The 18,116-nt window shown below is 36.3% G+C and overlaps 1 protein-coding gene across 1 annotated transcript in view; it reads left to right on the top strand.

Annotated features, from left to right (window-relative positions):
- ATRX (ATRX chromatin remodeler) overlaps window positions 1-18,116 on the top strand; it is a gene marked incomplete at both ends in the record, with an annotated part of 226,447 nt that overhangs the window by 101,326 nt on the left and 107,005 nt on the right. Inside the window, 3 exons of the mRNA XM_079728059.1 lie at window positions 2,862-2,964; window positions 4,307-4,525; window positions 17,598-17,739. Of these exons, the coding sequence (XP_079584185.1) occupies window positions 2,862-2,964; window positions 4,307-4,525; window positions 17,598-17,739 (464 nt within the window). The remainder of the gene's footprint in view (window positions 1-2,861; window positions 2,965-4,306; window positions 4,526-17,597; window positions 17,740-18,116) is intronic.

The raw sequence follows: 18,116 nt of genomic DNA, 5'->3' as shown, positions 1-18,116 counted from the left end.
TTTGTCAATTTGATTAATATGTGTCTCAGCATGTTCCTCCTTGGGTTTATCCTGTGTTGGACTCTCTGCACTTCCTGGACTTGAGTGTTTCCTTTCCCACATTAGGGGAATTTTCAGCTCTTATCTCTTCAAATATTTTCTCAGGCCCTTTCTCTCTCTTCTCCTTCTGGGCCCCCTATAATTTGAAAGTTGGTGCATTTAATGTTTTCCCTGAGGTCTCTGAGACTGTCCTCCTTTCTTTTCACTCTTTTTTCTTCATTTTGTTCTGTAGCAGTGATTTACAGGAAGCTGTCTTCCAGCTTACTTATTCATTCTTCTGCCTTATGTATTCTGCTATTTTTTAAAATATATATATTTATTTATTTATTTTTGGCTGTGTTGGGTCTTCGTTGCTGCATGCGGGCTTTCTCTAGTTGCAGTGAATGGGGGCTACTCTTTGTTGTGGTTCTTGGCCTTCTTATTGCAGTGACTTCTCTCATTGCGGAGCACGGGCTCTAGGTGTGTGGGCTTCAGTAGTTGCAGCGTGTGGGCTCAGTAGCTGTGGCTCGCGGGCTCTAGAGTGTAGGCTCAGTAGTTGTGGCACATGGGCTTAGTTGCTCCGCGGCATGTGGGATCTTCCCAGACCAGGGCTTGAACCCGTGTCCCCTGCATTGGCAGGCAGATTCTTAACCATTGCACCACCAGGGAAGTCCTTATTCTGCTATTGATTACTTCTAGTGTATTTTTCATTTCACTTATTGTGTTGTTCATCTCTGTTTGCTCGGTCTTTAAATCTCCTAGCTTTTTGTTAAACTTATTTCTTGTATCTTCTCAATCTGTGCCTCCATTCTTTTTCTGAGATCTTGGATCATCCTTACTATCATTAACTCTGAATTATTTTTCAGGCAGATTGCCTATCTCCACTTCACTTAGTTGTTCTTCTGGGGTTTTATCTTGTTCCTTCATCTGGAACATGTTTCTCTGCCATCTCATTTTGTCTATCTGTGTTTGTGTTCTCTGTTCAGCAGACTGCAAGATTGTAGTTTGTCTTGCTTCTGGTGTCTGCTCTTTGGTGGGTGAGGTTGATCCAGGGACTTGTGCAGGCTTCCTGTTGGAAGGGACTGGTGCCTGCCCACTGGTGGGTGGAGCTGGGTCTTGTCCCTCTGATGGGCAGGGCCATGTCAAGTGGTGTGTTTAGCTGTGGGCTCAGCGGGACTTTAGGCAGCCTATCTGCTGATGGGTGGGGCTGTGTTCCCACTCTGTTGTTTGTTTGGCCTGAGGCATCCTAGCCCTGGAGCCTGCAGGCTGTTGGGTGGGGCCAGGTCTTGTTGCCAAAACGGTGACCTCTGGGAGAGATCTTGCTGATGAATATTCCTTGGGGCCTCCACCACCAGTGTCCTTGCCCCCCACAGTGAGCCATAGCTGACCTCCACCTCCCCAGGCAACCCTCCAAGACCCACAGGTTCATCTGATCCAGTCTCCTATGGAGTCACTGCTTTGCCCTGTGGCCCAGTGCACATGAAACCTTGTGCGTGCCCTGCAAGAGTGAAGTCTCTGTTTCCCCCAGTCCAGTGGAGCTCCTGCTCTCATGCCCCGCTGGCCTTCAAAGCCAAATGCTCTGGGGTCTTCTCCTACTGATGTCAGATCCCCAGACTGGTGAGCTTGATGTGGAGCTCAGAAGTCTCACTCCTGTCAGAGAACCTCTGTGATATAATTATTTTCCTGTTTGCCAGTCGCCCTCCCAGCCAGTATGGGATTTGATTGTGTGGCGAAAGCACCCCTCCTCTGTCTCAGTTGTGGCTTCTTTGTCTTTGGATGTAGAACATCTTTTTTGGTAGTTTCCAGTTTTTCTTGTTGATGGTTGTTCAGCAGTTAGCTGTGATTTTGATGTTTCTGTGAGAGGAGGTGAGCTCAAGTCCTTCTACTCTGCCATCTTGTCTCTTCCCTCCTACCTAAATCCTAGAGTAAATTTCTAAAAGTGACATTGTTGGGTTAAAGTTTTGCAATTTTAGGACTTTTCATATGTATTTTCACACTGTCTTATAGAAGTCAATTTTTTTCTTCCCCCAGCAGAATATGTAAATAGCCATTTCCTCACTCTTTCAACAATAAAACAATGAGCAGTCTATTAACTACAACGTATATCTTAGGGGAACTACAATCCATTTTGAGTTAATTTTTCTATATGGTGTAAGATAGGGGTCCAGATTCATCCTTTCGCATGTAGATATCCAGTTGTCTGAGCACCGTTTGTGAAAAGACTGTTTTCCGTATTGCATTGTCTTGACCCCCTTGTGGAAAATCAATTGGCCATAAACCTAAAGTTTTATTTCTGGACTCTCATTTCTCTTCCATCGATCTGCATGTCTATCCTTTATGCCAGGGACATACTGTCTTTATTAATGTAACTTTGTATACCAGTTCCTAAGCGCAAAAATACATTTCTCACCACAAATTGTTGTTACTGTTTTTGTTTTAATTTGTGTGAGCTGATATGAAGAAAATCATATCTAAGTTTTGTAATCTGTGTTTTTTTTAATTTAAAGAGATGGTGAATATTTTTCATGTGTATATTGGCCATTTATATTTCTAAAGGCCCTCCATCCATCTTATTACTCATATGCTAAACCTTCCCCTTGAATAACTTAAAATGTCGATTGGATATCTGTTTGATTTTTTTTTAATCTTTATTTTTTTGATCACTGGATTTCAAATTAAGGGTTCTCCTTTTTGAACCTAGTGAAGTTTTTTTTGGCTCTTTGTTTTTTCCTTTATCTTTTTTAGGAATGTACACACAGGTAAAGCAGTTCTAAAATAGTTCATAATTTACTTAAGGAAATTCATCGTGAAGTATTTTATTTTGTATTTTAAATATTCTTTAGGTCTGCAAAGAAAGCAGAGTTGGAAGAAAATCAGCGAAGTTATAAACAGAAAAAGAAAAGGCGACGCATCAAGGTTCAAGAAGATTCATCCAGTGAAAACAAGGTAGTAAATAATGAGATTTACTGTGTGCGCTTGGAATTATAACTGGTACAGTAGACCATAGTAAATATGTTATTACATCTTCTGCATTCCATTCATTAGTTAAATTCTACTCATTTATTTACATTTTAAATTTTGTGGAAGAATTGACTTACTGAATGTATAAATATGCAGAAGTATTAACTTTGATATATTACCAATTTTTTTCTTTTCCTTAACTGAATCTGATGGAAGTTTTAAGCTGTTCTAATTCATTATTTACATTCTTAGGGCTATAGACTTGATGTGAAGTATTCTGTCTGAAGACATAAAACATAATGACTCATATGTGATTAAATTTCTTTTACCAGTGAAGTCAGTCAATTTAAGTTTCTTGTATAATATATAAGCAGAATTATTTGGAGTACAAGTTCTCTGTAATGTTTTGTCAATCCTATTCTCTTTTGGGGGGAGTTCATTTTTTTAATGAACCTTTTAACCATTTCTAACATGCAGTTCAGTGGCCTTAATTACATTCATAATTGGGAACTCTGTACCCCTTAAATGGTAACTCCGATTCCCACCTATCTGCAGCCCCTCATAACATCTAATTCTAATTTCTGTGTCTATGAATTTGCCTGTTTTAGGTATCTCATACAAATGGAATCACACAGTATTTGTCCTTTTCTGTCTGGCTTCTTTCATTGACATAATGTTTCCACAGTTCATCCACGTTGTAGCATGTGTCAGAATTTCCTTTCTTTTTAAGGCTGGATAGTATTCCATTGTATGTGTATATCACTTTGTGTTTATCCATTCATCTGTTGATGGATGTTTGGGTTGTTTCTACCTTTGGCTATTTTGAATATGCTGCTGTGAATGCGGGCGAGTCCCTGCTTTTAATTGTTTCGGTTATAATCTGAGAAGTGGAATTGCTGGATCATATGGTAAGTTTGTGTTTAACTTTTTGAGGAACTGCCACACTGTTTTCCCAATGCACCAGCCTTCCAGTTTTTCTACATCCTCACCAACACTTTTTATTTTCTGTTTTTTTTAATAGCCATCCTAATGGGTGTGAGTTAGTATCTCATTTGTGGTTTTGATTTAAATTTCCCTAATGACAAGTGATGTTGAATATCTTTTTATGTGCTTATTGGACATTTCTATGTCTCCTTTGGAGAAATGTCTGTTCAGTCCTTTGTCCCCTTTTTAGGGTTGTTTTTTAATACTCTTCTATATTACAAAGTATAATTCTGAAGCTTTTCAGTACATTTCTCCCACCTTTTCTTGGTATGTTAATTGGAATATCAAGTGGACAAATTAGAAAACTTTATAGTATTAACCTTTGATCATTTAAATTCCATAGAGTAATTCTGAAGAAGATGATAAAGAAGAAGATGAAGACGACGAAGAAGAAGAAGATGAAAATGATGATTCCAAGTCTCCTGGAAAAGGCAGAAAGAAAATTCGAAAGATTCTTAAAGATGATAAACTAAGAACAGAAACACAAAATGCTCTTAAGGAAGAGGAAGAGAGGCGAAAGCGTATTGCTGAGCGGGAACGTGAGCGAGAGAAATTGAGAGAGGTAAACCAATTTTTATTTATGATTTTTTTTAAATATGACCTTCATAGATTCATAGATATACTTCAGTATTTCAAGAATAGGATGTTGTAATCAACTACAGATTTTTAGTTACAGTTACGTTTTCCTATTAGCAATATTTTATGCAACTTATAAATCTTCATTAGGTTATATGAATTAGGTACAGGAAAGAGTTGAGATTCTTGTACCAGAGTGATTGTGTTTTATTTGGAGTAGAAAAACGTTAAGAGGTTATTGCTTAAATCCATAAAGCATTTCAATTTTTTGAATAAACTTTTTCTTGTAAAAAATTTTAAGCACAGGTACAGGCAGAAGGAATAGTGTTATAAATCTCCATGTATCCATTACCCAGCTCCAACAGTTACTAGCACATGGCCAGTTTTGTTTAATCTATTCTTTTGCCTTCAGATTATTTTGGAGAAGTCTCGGAAATCATATCATTTTGCTTATATATAGTTCAGAATATATTGTTGAAAGATAAGGACTTTTTAAACATTACCACAGTGCCATTATTACACTTAAACTTTAACAATAATTCCATAATATCATCAAATATCCAGTTAAAATTCAAAATAATTTCATTTTCCTCACAAACATAATAGTGGTTTTGAAAATAGTTGGTGTGAATCAGGATCCTAAGAAAGTCTCACTACATACTGTGTTGAATTTGGGTACTTATTTTTATGTTTATCCTTAAGCTAATACCACACTGTCTTGATTACTGTAACCTTATAGTAAGTCTTGAAATCAGATACTGTAACTTCTACAACTTTGTCCTACTTTTTTATTTTTTAAAACTTTTATTTATTTATTTATTTATGGCTGCGTTGGGTCTTCATTGCTGCGCGCGGGCTTTCTCTAGTTGCGGTGAACGGGGGCTACTCTTCGTTGCAGTGTGCGGGCTTCTCATTGTGGTGGCTTCTCTCATTGCGGAGCAGGGGCTCTAGGCATGCGGGCTTCAGTAGTTGTGGCACATGGGCTCAGTAGTCGTGGCTCACGGGCTCTAGAGCACAGGCTCAGTAGTTGTGGTGCATGGGCTTAGTTGCTCTGCAGCATGTGGGATCTTCCCGGACCAGGGCTCGAACCCGTGTCCCCTGCCTTGTCAGGTGGATTCTTAACTACTGCTCCACCAGGGAAGCCCTGTTCTACTTTTTTAGAGTTGTTTTGGCTCTACTCAATTATTTGCATATTGTTTAGTATCCTATTGTCAATTTTTAACAAGAATCTTCCTGGAACTTTTATTGGGATTGTGTTGGATATTTAGATTAGTGACATCTTAACAGTATTTTGTTTACTGTTGCATAAATATAGTATATTTCTCCATTTATTTAGTGCTCCTTTTATTTCTCTTAGCAATGTTTTATGCTTTTCATTATACAAACCTAGCACATATTTTGCTAAATTTATCCCTAAGTAATTTATATTTTCTGATGTCATGGTAAATGAAATTTCAAGTGATTTAAAGACCTTGTGTTCTGTGACCTTGCCAAATTCTCTTACGAGTTCAGGTAGCTTTTTTTGTAGATTCCTGAGGATTTTCTACATATTCAGTCATGTTGTCTATACACAGAAACCATTTTATTAATTTCTTTCAAATTTATTGTTCATTTCTGTTTTTAAATTATAAAAGGATAGTTAATTTTTTCAAATGCTTTTCTTTTTATAAATTTCTTTCTTTCTTTCTTTTTGGCTGTGTTGGGTCTTCGTTGCTGCGCGCAGGCTTTCTCTAGTTGCAGCGAGCGGGGGCTACTCTTCGTTGCTGTGTGCGGGCTTCTCATTGCGGTGGCTTCTCTTGTTGCAGAGCACGGGGTCTAGGGCACGCAGGCTCAGTAGTTGTGGCTCACAGGCCCTAGAGCGCAGGCTCAGTAATTGTGGCCCATGGGCTTAGTTGCTCTGCAGCATGTGGGATCTTCCCAGACCAGGGCTTAACCTGTGTCCCCTGCATTGGCAGGTGGATTCATAACCACTGTACCACCAGGGAAGCTGTCAAATGCTTTTTAATGTATATGGTGATCTAGAAAATTAGTCTTGCATTCTTAGAATAAGCCTTGGTTGGTCATGGTACATTACTCTTTTTATATATTGTTGTACTTCTTTTGCTATATTGTTTCAACAGGAGTTTTACCTCACTGTTAAGGAGACATGTTGGTTTGTAAATTCCTTTTCTTGTAATATCTTTCTGTTTTTGCTATCACAGTAATACTGTTCTCATGTAAAATGAGTAGGGAAGTGCTCTATCTCTTCTGTTTTCTTTTTTTTTTTTTTTTTTTTGCGGTACACGGGCCTCTCACTGTTGTGGCCTCTCCCGTTGCGGAGCACAGGCTCCGGACGTGCAGGCTCAGCAGCCATGGCTCACGGGCCTAGCCACTCCGTGGCATGTGGGATCTTCCTGGACCAGGGCACGAACCCGTGTCCCCTGCATCAGCAGGCAGACTCTCAACCACTGCACCACCAGGGAAGCCCTCCTCTGTCTTCTTAAAAGAATGTTTGTAAGATAGATATTATTTCATTCTTAAATGTTTGATAGAATTCTCCAGTGAAGCTATTGGTCTGATGTTTTCTGAGTTTTTAGAAAATTTTAAACAGATTCAGTTACTTTAATAAATGTAGGGCTATTTAGACTTATCTGTTTCTCCTTAGGTCTGTTTTGGTAAATTTTGTCTTTAAGGAATTTGTCCATTTCATTTATGTAGTCTAATTTATTGATGTAAATTTGTTCACAGTATTCCCTTATTTTTTGTTTTTGTAGGCACTGTCATGATATCTCATCTTTCATTTGTGTTATTGATAATTTGTCTTTTTTTTTCTTGATTAGTCTCTCTAGAGGTTTAGCAATTTTACTATCTTTTCAAAAATACCAGCTTTGGATTTAATTTCCTCTATTGTTTTCAACTTTTTCTAATTCATTGGTTTCACCTTTTTATAATTCATTGGTTTCCATTCTACTTTTATGTTATCACTCTTTCTTCAGGTTTAATTTGCTTTTTTACCAGCTACTTAAGGTGAATTTTGGATCTTGCTCCTTTTTTAATATATACATTTAAAGGTATAAAGTTCCCCACTCTGCATACTGTTTTAAATGCTGCAGTGTATGAATTTTGATGTTTTGTGTTTTCCTTTTACTCTGTTCAGATCATTTCTATTTTTCTTATGACCCAGAAAATGATGTATCTTTTTGAACGTTCCATGTATATATTCTGCTGTTGTGGGGTGAAATATTCTATAAATTTCAATTAGGTTATGATGGTTTATTACATTCAGGTCCTGTATATCCTTTTGTTTTTTTTTTAAGTTAACACTTAAAAAAATGTTTATTTAGGCTGCGCCAGGTCTCAGTTGTGGCATGTGGGATCTTTTTTTTTTTTTTTTTTAGTTGCAGCATATGGAGTCTTAGTTGCAACATGCGGACTCTTAATTTGCAGCATGTGGACTTCTTAGTTACGGTATGCAGAGTCTTAGTTGCAGCAGGCGAACTCTTAGCTGTGGCATGCATGTGGGATCTATTTCCCCGACCAGGGGTCGAACCCAGGCCCGCTGCATTGGGAGCGTGGAGTCTTATCCACTGGACCACCAGGGAAGTCCCAGGTCCTGTTTATCCTTAATGATATTTTGTCTCATATTGAGAGAGCAGTGTTGAGGTCTCTAGCTATAATTGTCGATTTGTCATTTTCTCATTGCACTTCTCTCAGTTTTTTGCTTATAGTTTGTTATTAGGTACATGTACATGTAAGATTGTTATGCCTTTCTTGTGAATTGACCCATTATCAATGAGTAATGTCCCCTTTTACCTCTGGTGATTTTTCACCATCTGAAATCTACTCTATGTGATGATAGTATAGTCACACCATCTTTCTTTTCAAGCATTTTACTATGAAAAGTTCCAACGTACTGCAAGGTTTACAGAACTTCACAGTGATTTCCCATAAACTCAGGTCCTAGATTTTCTGTTAACATTTTACTATACTTGGTTTGTTACATTCCTATTTATCTACTAATCTCTCTATCCATCATTATATTTTTTATGCATTTCAATGTCAATTGCAGACATCATTTCACTTAACCTTAATGCTTTAGCTTGCATGTCGTTAGCTAGAATTCATATTTATTTAAAATTTTTCTTTTTATGTAAAATTTATTTTGAGTGAAATATACCAATCTTAAGTGTACATTTGCTTTTGACATACCATGGAATGCACCCATCTACTGTATGTATTTCTGTGGTTTTCTTCAGCTTGCCTTTTTTCCTTTTACTTAATGTTTCGAGAGTGTTCTGTCCTCCCTAGGTTGTGTCTGCTCTTAACTGTGAAACAGCTTATCTGTTGAATGGATGTACCACTGTCAATCCTCCCCTCCCCAAGTCTTCTTTTGAGGTACAGTTAGGTTGTTCCAACGTTTTCACTAAATTGGAGTATCCTGTTACATATTGGCATGACTTCTTTTGTTTGCGCTTCTTTGGGTTCTTTTTAAAAATTTCTTACTATTTTAACTATTTTTAAGTACACAGTTCAGTGAAATACATGTTGTGTAACCATCATCACCATCCTTTTTCATGACTTTTTCATTATCCTAAACATAAACTGTGTACCCATTTAACAATAAATTCCCATTCCCTCTTCTCCCTAGTCTCTTGTAACCTCTCTTCTACTTTCTGTCTCTATGAATTTGGCTATTCTAGGTACCTCATATGAGTGGAATCATTCAGTATTTGTCCTTTTCTGTCTGTCTTATTTCACATGGCAGAATGTTTTGAAGATTCATTCATGTTATATCAACTATCAGAATTTAATTTGTTTTTAAGGATGGACAGTATATTCTATGCATATACAACATTTTGTTTATTCATTTATCCGTTGATGGATACTTAGGTGTCTTCCACTTTTTGGCTTCTGTGAATAATGGTGCTTTGAACATGGATATACAAATATCTCTTCAAGTTCCTGCTTTCCAGTCTTCTGGGTATATATACAGAAGTGGAATGGTGGAACATATGGTAATTATTGATGTATTTTTTGAGGAATAACCACAGTGTTTTCCACAACAGCTGCACCATTTTATATTTCCACCAGCAGTGCATACAGGTTCCAATTTCTCTATATCTTTACAATATTTATTTTCTTTTTCTTTCTTTTCTCTTCTTTCTTCTCTTCCCCTCCCCCCTTTTGTAATAGCCAACCTAATGATTGTGAAGTGGTATTTCATTATGGTTTTGATTTGCATTTCCTTAATGACTAATGATGTTGATCATCTTTTCATATGCATATTGACCATTTGTATATTTTTGGAGAAATGTCTATTCAAGTCCTTTGCACATTTTTAAATTGTGCTTTTTTTTGTTATTGTTGTATTGTAGGGGTTCTTTATATATTCTGGATATCAGTCTCTTATCATATATGTAATTTGCAAATATATTCCCCCATTTTGTGGATTATCTTTAATTCTATTGGTAAGTATACTTTGCATAAAAGTGTGAAATTTTGATGAAGTCCAATTTATCAATTTTTTTCTTTCATTGCCTGTTCTTTTGATGTTTTATTTAAGACATCATTGCCAAATCCTTTGTCATGACAGTTTCTTTCTTTGCCATTTTGTATAATCCTGTTAATATGCTGTTGAATTTGGTTTGCTAGTAGTTTGTGGAGGAGTTTTGAATCTATATTAATAGAGAATCTGTAGTTTTCATATAGTTTATTTGTCTGAATTTTGAATCAGGGTAATGCTGGTCTCACTGAATGAATTAGAAAATATTCCCTCATCTTCAGTTTTCTAGAAGAGTTTGAGAAAAATTGTCATTAATTATTTCTTAAATGTTTGGTAAAATTCACCAGGGAAGTCCATCTGGCCCTAGGCTTTTCTCTTTGTTGGAAGTTTGATTACTGATTCAGTGTTCTTAACTAGTTTAGCAGTCTGTTCAGATTTTGTTTTCTTCATGGGTCTGATCTGGTGGTTTGTGTTTCTAGGGATTTTTCCATTTCATCTATGTTACCCATTTTGTTGTATAGTTGTTCATAGTATTCTTTCATAATTATTTTTATTTCTGTAAAATTGCTAGTAATGTCATCACCTTTATTTCAGATTTTAATAATTTGAATCCTCTATCTTTTTGTCGTACTCATTCTAACTAAAGATTTGTGAATTTTATTCATTTCAAAGAACCAACTTTTGATTTTGTTGATTTTCTCTTTTTCTAGTGTCTGTTTTATTTCTGTCTGCTCTAATCCATATTATTTCCTTCCACCTGCTAGCTTGGGTTTAGTTTGCTCCTCTTTTTCTACTTCTTTACGGTGTAAAGTTAAGTTCTCAGTCTGTGATCTTATTTCCTTTTTAATGTGTATGTTTACCACTATACATTCCGCACTTAGCACTTCATTTGCTGAATCCCACAGGTTTTAGTATTTTGTGTTTTCATTTTAATTTGTCTGAAGGTATTTTCTAATGTCCCTTGTGGTTTCTTATTTGGCCTATTGGTTATTTAAGAGTATCTTGTTTAATTTATGCATATTTGCATTTTTCCCATTGTCCTTTTGTTATTGATTTCTAGTTTCATTCCACTGTGATTGGAGAAGATAGTTTTTTATGATTTTATTTATTTACTTATTTTTTAAGAGGTCAGTAAAACCTTTCATTTTATTTATTTTTTTAATTGAAGTATAGTTGATTTTTATGATTTTAATCTTCTAAAATTTATTAAGGCTTGTTTTGTGCCCTAACATGTAGTCTGTCCTTGAGAAGTTCCATGTGCAGTTGGGAAAATTCGTACTCTGCTGTTGTTGAGCAGAGTGTTCTGTGTGTTAGGGCTAATTGGTTTACAGGGTTGTTCAAGTTCTGTGTTTCCCTGTTGATCTTTAGTTGGCTTGTTCTATGCATTATTGAAAGTAGGGTGTGATGTCTCCAAACTATTATTGTAGAACAGCCTATTTCTCCTTTCAATTCTGTCAGTGTTTGCTTCATATAATGTGGGACTCTGTTTTGGGTGCATTTATGTTTATGATTGTTATATCTTTTTGATTAATTTACTCATCTATTAATATATATATATTTTGCCTTTTGTAATTGTTTTTGACTTAAAGTCTATTTGTCTGATGTTTATATAGCCATCCCAGCCTTCTTAGTTGCTGTTTACATGGAATATCTTTTACCATTCTTTCACTTTCAACCTATTTGTGTCTTTTTTAAAAAAAATATTTATTTATTTATTTATGGCTGTGTTGGGTCTTCGTTTCTGCGTGAGGGCTTTCTCCAGTTGTGGCAAGTGGGGGCCACTCTTCATTGCGGTGCGTTTGCCTCTCACTGTTGCGGCCTCTCCCGCCGCAGAGCACAGGCTCCAGACATGCAGGCTCAGCAGTTGTGGCTCACGGGCCCAGCCGCTCCGCGGCATGCGGGATCCTCCCAGACCAGGGCCCGAACCCGTGTCCCCTGCGTCGGCAGGCAGACCCCCAACCACTGCGCCACCAGGGAAGCCCTATTTGTGTCTTCTAATCTAAAGTGAGTCTTTTGTAGACAACCAATATTTGGATCATTTTAAATCAATTTTAGCATTCTGTGCCTTTTGATTGGGGGTTTAATCCATTATATTTTAAGTAAGTACTGATGAGTAAGGATTTACTTACTCCATTATGCTATATTTTATATGTCTTAATGCTTTTTTGCTCATCATTTCCTCCATTGCTTCCCTTTTTTTGGTTTGTTTATTTCATTTTTTGCAGTGACACATTTTGATTCCCATCTCATTTTCTTTTGTGTATCATATGTAGATATTTTCTTTGTGGTTAACATGGGATTACATATAACATCCTGAAGTCATAATGATGTAGTTTAAATTGAATGAACTTGACCTCAGTCATGCACATAAATCGTAGTCTTTTACAGCCCCATTCCCCCCTGTATATAATTCATGTCACAGATTTTGTTTCTATACATTTTATGCCCCAATAACATATATTTATAATTACTTTTTACGGTTTTGTCTTTTAAATCCTATAGAAAGTAAACCTGGAGTTACAAACCAAAATTACAATAATACTGGGTTTTATATTTGACTGTGTATCTTTTCCATACATCTTTAGTTCTTTATACATCTTTGAGTTACTATATAGCATTTTTTTCATTTCAACCTGGAGGCTTCCCTTTAGCATTTCTTGTAGGGTAGGTCTATTTTTAATGAACTCTCTCAGTTTAGGAATGTCTTGATTTCTCCCTCTATTTTGAAGGATACTTTTGTTTGATATAAAATTCTCAGCTGACAGTTGTTTTCTTTCAATACTTTAAAATATATTATTGCACTGCCTTTTGGCCTTCAAGTTTCTGATGAGAAATAAGCTGATAATGTTATTTATGATCCCTGTATGTGACAAGTCAATTCTCTCTTTCTACTTTCAAGATTCTCTCTTTCTTTGTACTTTGAAGTTCTGATTATAATGTGCTTGGTCTGGGTCTCTTAGTTTATCTCACTTCAAGTTTGTTGTGCTTCTTGGATTTGTAGATCCTGGTCTTTACTCAAATTTGGGGAGCTTTGGCCATTATTTCCTCAAATAACCTTTCTGCCCCTATTTTTCTTCTTCTTAGACTCTCATAATGTATATATTGATCTGCTTGATGATGTCCTACAAGTCCCTCGGTCTCTCAGTTTTCTCAATTCTTTTTTCTTTCTGCTCCTTAGACTTGATAATTCCAGTTGACATCTTCATGTTTGATAATTTTCTGCCTGCTCATATCTGAATCCTTTTTGAATTTTTAATTTTATTTATTGCCTTTTGCAGTTCCAGATTTTCTGTTTGACTCCTTTTTGTAATTTCTACTTCTTTGTTGATAGTCCCATTTTGTGTCTACATTGTTTTCTTGATTTCCTTTAGATTGTCCACAGTTTCCTTTGGGTTTTTGAACATATTTTAAGACAGTTACTTTAATGTCTTTGTCTAATAAGTCCATTGTTGGGGACTTATCAGGGATGGTTTCTGTTGTCTTGTTTTTTTGAATGGGCCATGTTTTCCTGTTTCATTGTTTGGTTTGTGGGGTTTTTTAAATTGCATATTGGGCATTTGGCTATTATAATGCAGTAACTCTGGAAATTAAGTTCTCTCCCTTCCCAAGGATTTGCTGTATTTTTTTTTCTTTAGTTGTCATAGTCTGATTGATATTAGACTCTCCCCATTTATTTTTGCAAAGTTTGTTTATTGTTTTGCATCATTACTGAATGCTCTTTTCCTTTCACTAATGTTCTGTTAATGTTTTGAAAGAGATTTCCTTGAATGCCTGATCTTTTCCAGTCTTTGTAGATTGGCTCTGTACTGGGGTACTCCTTCAGTACTTAACTAGATTTGCAATGAAGCTAAAGGATCACTTTGAGGTTAAAACTTAAGGTCTTTTCAGGTTTTTTCTGAGCATGTTTCTTACCTGGGCATACACTTGGTTTTATAATTCTTCTGTCTATTTTGCTGGTTTTGAATGTCCTAAATTCCAAGAGTCTCATCCTAGCTTCGTCTCTGGGCCTTAGGTGGTCAGTTGTATGTCTCCACCTATAATGTCTTGGCCGTGACATCTGTGGGTTTATAGTTGCCTTGTAGCTTTTTTTTTAAGCATTTTTTTCTGTTTTTTCCCATCAGAGTTTCAGAAAGTTAGGTGAAACAATGATAAGAGTTTTATGTCATTCCTTTGGTTATCCCCAGGCAGGTTATAATAGATATATACAATAATTTGCAAATAATTTCTGCTGTGCTCCCTCTAGTTTGAGGGAGGAAACTGTCAACCAGGCTGCTTCTGCTTCAAGAATAAGACCATCACCTCACTAGGAGGTAGTGGGGTAAGGACAAGTAAAAATACCATAAAACTTTCCTACCATTTTAAAGATGGCCTTTCTCTGGTCTCTACTGAATGCCCTGTGTTATGCATGAAGAGTATGCTCTACCTTGTTTGAAATTGAATGCCTTCCAGACCTATATGATCATTGGGAACTATTTAGCTCACAACTTCTTGGTCACACTTTGTCTGACTTTGTGGAGTTTTACTCCTCATGTGCATTTTAATATTCAGTTAAGACAGTGACTCCCATTTTGATTTCTGGAGGTCTTTTTTTATAGTCCTTTTCTCTCTGTAGTTTCTCTCTGTAGTTTTTCTAGCCATCTCAGCTTGACCTCTGTCTCCCCAGCTCAGCACAGCTCCAGTGTTCTGCCTTCAGGCAGCAGTCAAGGGGGAATAGGGCCCTCCTTGTTGGTTTTGCTTCTCTCAGGTATCAGTGTCCTGCTGGTGCCTGTTATTCAAAGTCCAAAAACGTTAGTTTTGTATATTTTGTCTACTTTCCTAATTGATTACAGCAGGAGGGTAAATTTGGTCCCTAGTACTCCATCATGCATTGTGATCCTGAATCTCCATCAGCAGAAATGGGGCTCAGCCTTTTCAGTATGTTGCTTAAATGGTTTTGTTTTCATTTTTTCTTTTCCTTTTTCAATTCAGATGTGGGATACATTTCATGTCCTTATTTATTATTCTTTGCTATAGCTTAATTTATCATTTGTCGTAAATTCTCCATTTCATTACTATTATTAGTTATATAAACTTTAATTAAATTGTACCTTAATTGCATAAACACATGCACTTAGTCACTAATAAGTAGACAGTTTTTTAATAAATTGTCTTCTCCTCCATTCAGGATGAAGATTCACTAATCTCCAATCCTGAAGATAGTGCTTAATAGCTAAAATATCACTTATGAACATATGGTTCAAAATTCTTAAAGCCTTGTATATTAGTTTACTCCTGTGCATTAAAAAATTACCACAAGCTTAGCTTAAAACAAGACAAAGTTATTATCTCACAGTTCTATAAGTCAGGAATTTGAGAGTGGCTTAGCTGATCGTGGTCTACTGGGTCGTCTGCTCAGTATCTCACCAAGCTGAAATTAAGATGTTAGCCAGAGCTGCAATTTTCATCTAAGACTTTGTTGTTTTCTAGCTCACATATTGGCAGAATCCAGTTCCTTGTGATTGTAGCAGTGAGGTCCTTAGCTACTAGAGACTTCTCTCCACAGTATGTCAGTTTGCTTGTCTTGGAGACCAGAAGAGAACATCTCTTACCCTTTGGTCTTTTAAAGAGCTTACCTTGATTAGGTCTGGCTCACCTAGGAGAATGTCCCTTTTGATTAAACCAAACCCAGCTGATTAGTGGCCCAATTATGGGAATGATATCTCATCATAGTTACATATCTCAGTCACACTCAAGGGGATGGGATTATACCAGAGGGTGGGAATCTTGGAGGCCATTTTAGGATTCTGCCTACCACACCTTGCAAATAGGACAAGACATTCAGAGAATTTTACATTTTGGCTAAAGGCTTTGCCCCAGCAATATGAAGCTGGGACACATCCTAGCTAGAACACAATAAAAATTTAGTGAATACTTAGTCTATGCCTAATACTTTGTATTCTTTGCCTTATTTAATCTCTGCAACAACCCCATGAGGGTTGTTTATAATCTTTCCTACTTTGCACATGGAGAAACTGAAGCTAAGAGGGTTTAAGTAACTTGTTGAAATGGAGCTGGGATCTAAACGGCCTGTGCTATTTATACTACACCACACTTTCTCCTAGTATTAATCTTAATTTGTGTATAATTTCGGTTTTATATAAGTGAAGTATCTATCCAGGTGTTTTATTACAAATTTGTGACTTATTTAATATTTTTTACATGCAATAATGGTACTGTAGTTATGATTTTAAAAAGAGAGAGTGTCCTTTTAAAGAGACATTCTAAAACACTTACAGATGAAATAACAGGCTTGCTTGGGTTTGCTTCAAAATCATTTATGGAATCAAAGGAGTTGGAGAACGGGTGGGAGACTGTCAGTGAAACAGAACTGGCCAGAAGTTGATAATTTTTGAGGTTGAATAATGGGTAACGGGGCTCATTATGCTACTGTTTACTTTTGTTTATGTTTGAAAATTTCAGTAGTGAGTATCAAATAATCCATTCATTTCTAGTTACAGTTCTAAATAAGGAAAAGAATACCAGCTAATATTTTATCCTTAAGCATCACAATGTCTACAGTTTAAAATCATGAATCTTTATTGATTGTCATGGAACCATAAACCTGTTTATACAAGCATTTCATTTATTAAAGTAGTAATGCATAGTGGTTAAGAGCATGGACTCTGGAGCCTAATCCTCTGGGTATAATTCTTAGTGTTGTGATACTTAATAGTTGTATGACCTTGTGTAAGTTATTTAACTTCTCAGTCCCTCATTTTTTTTTCATTTGTAAAATGGCAACACTTGTACCTAGCTTATACAGTTCTTGAGTATACTACGTAATGGATAGACATTGGGATAAGAAAGCAAAAAATATATACAGATACATGTATTCATATGTATTTATATCTATTTAAGTTTTCTTTCAAATAAGAAACTTGAGGTAATTGTTTCCCTTTTGCATTTAGAGGGTATTATATGTTCTTATCATGCTTTCAAGCCTGAGGTTCTCAAATCAGTGTTTCTGAAAGTTTTTCCCTTTCACAACACATATTTACTGTGTTTTTCAATGGGAGTCTTCTGGAATCTTGGGTGGGACAGTTCTTGTTTGGGACTGTCTTTCACATTGTAGAACATTTATATTTACCTTCCCCTCTGCCTACATTAAATATCAGTCCTAACCAGTCATTGTGATAACCATAAGTGCCCTTGCACATTTTCACATGTCCTGTAGAAGAATAGAAAAATCCCTTTTGGGGAGCCATGTGTCTATTCAAATTTTAATGGTGGTGCCATGGATTAATTTAGAGTGCTACTTTTGTCACATTTCTACCTAACACATGTTGAGATGTTCAAGGTGAGAACTGATGAGCTAAATTAGCGACATTACCACAGTGATTCAAAGTCTTGTGGAGGTTTTTGATTTTGGAAAACATATAAACCTGTGATCTGTCCTGGTCTTACTGAACCAGAATATTGGATGTATGGTATGGAAGTAGATGTGTCTGTATTTTGCAAAATTTCCCTTAGTAAGACTCATACTCCACCATTGCTTGAAAGATTTCTTTGAGCTTAACTATAATTGTCTTTCTTGTAGGTGATAGAAATTGAAGATGCTTCACCCACTAAGTGTCCAATAACAACCAAGTTGGTTTTAGATGAAGATGAAGAAACCAAAGAACCTTTAGTGCAGGTTCATAGAAATATGGTTATCAAATTGAAACCCCATCAAGTAGATGGTAAGAAACTATTAGATGATTAAAGCATTTTTAGTTAAATTTTACCAATATTTGGTGTCCCCTGTGTGCCTCACATTCTGCTAAGTACTGGAGTTACTTCTACTGGTGAGCAAAACAAATATGATCCCTGCCCTTATGGAGTGCATAAGCAAATGAAGAAGAACAAAACTGGACAATTGCAAAGAAAATGGGTATTATGAAAGGGGAAGTGTGCCCCTCACAAATGGGTATATATAGCAAGTGAATTTCACCTAATCTGCAGTGGTTGGCTAAGGGCAGCTATGGGGTATGGAGAGGTACAGTTAGTTAAAAGCCTTCTTCAGGAAATGCTTTTTCAAGTATGTTGTTAATAATGCTCCTACATTGGTTTTGGAAAG

The sequence above is a fragment of the Hyperoodon ampullatus genome (genome assembly GCF_949752795.1).
Source record: "Hyperoodon ampullatus genome assembly, chromosome: X".
Classification (NCBI taxonomy): domain Eukaryota; kingdom Metazoa; phylum Chordata; class Mammalia; order Artiodactyla; family Ziphiidae; genus Hyperoodon; species Hyperoodon ampullatus.
Note: the sequence above shows the minus strand (reverse complement) of the source record. Positions and strands in the feature narration are given on the sequence as shown.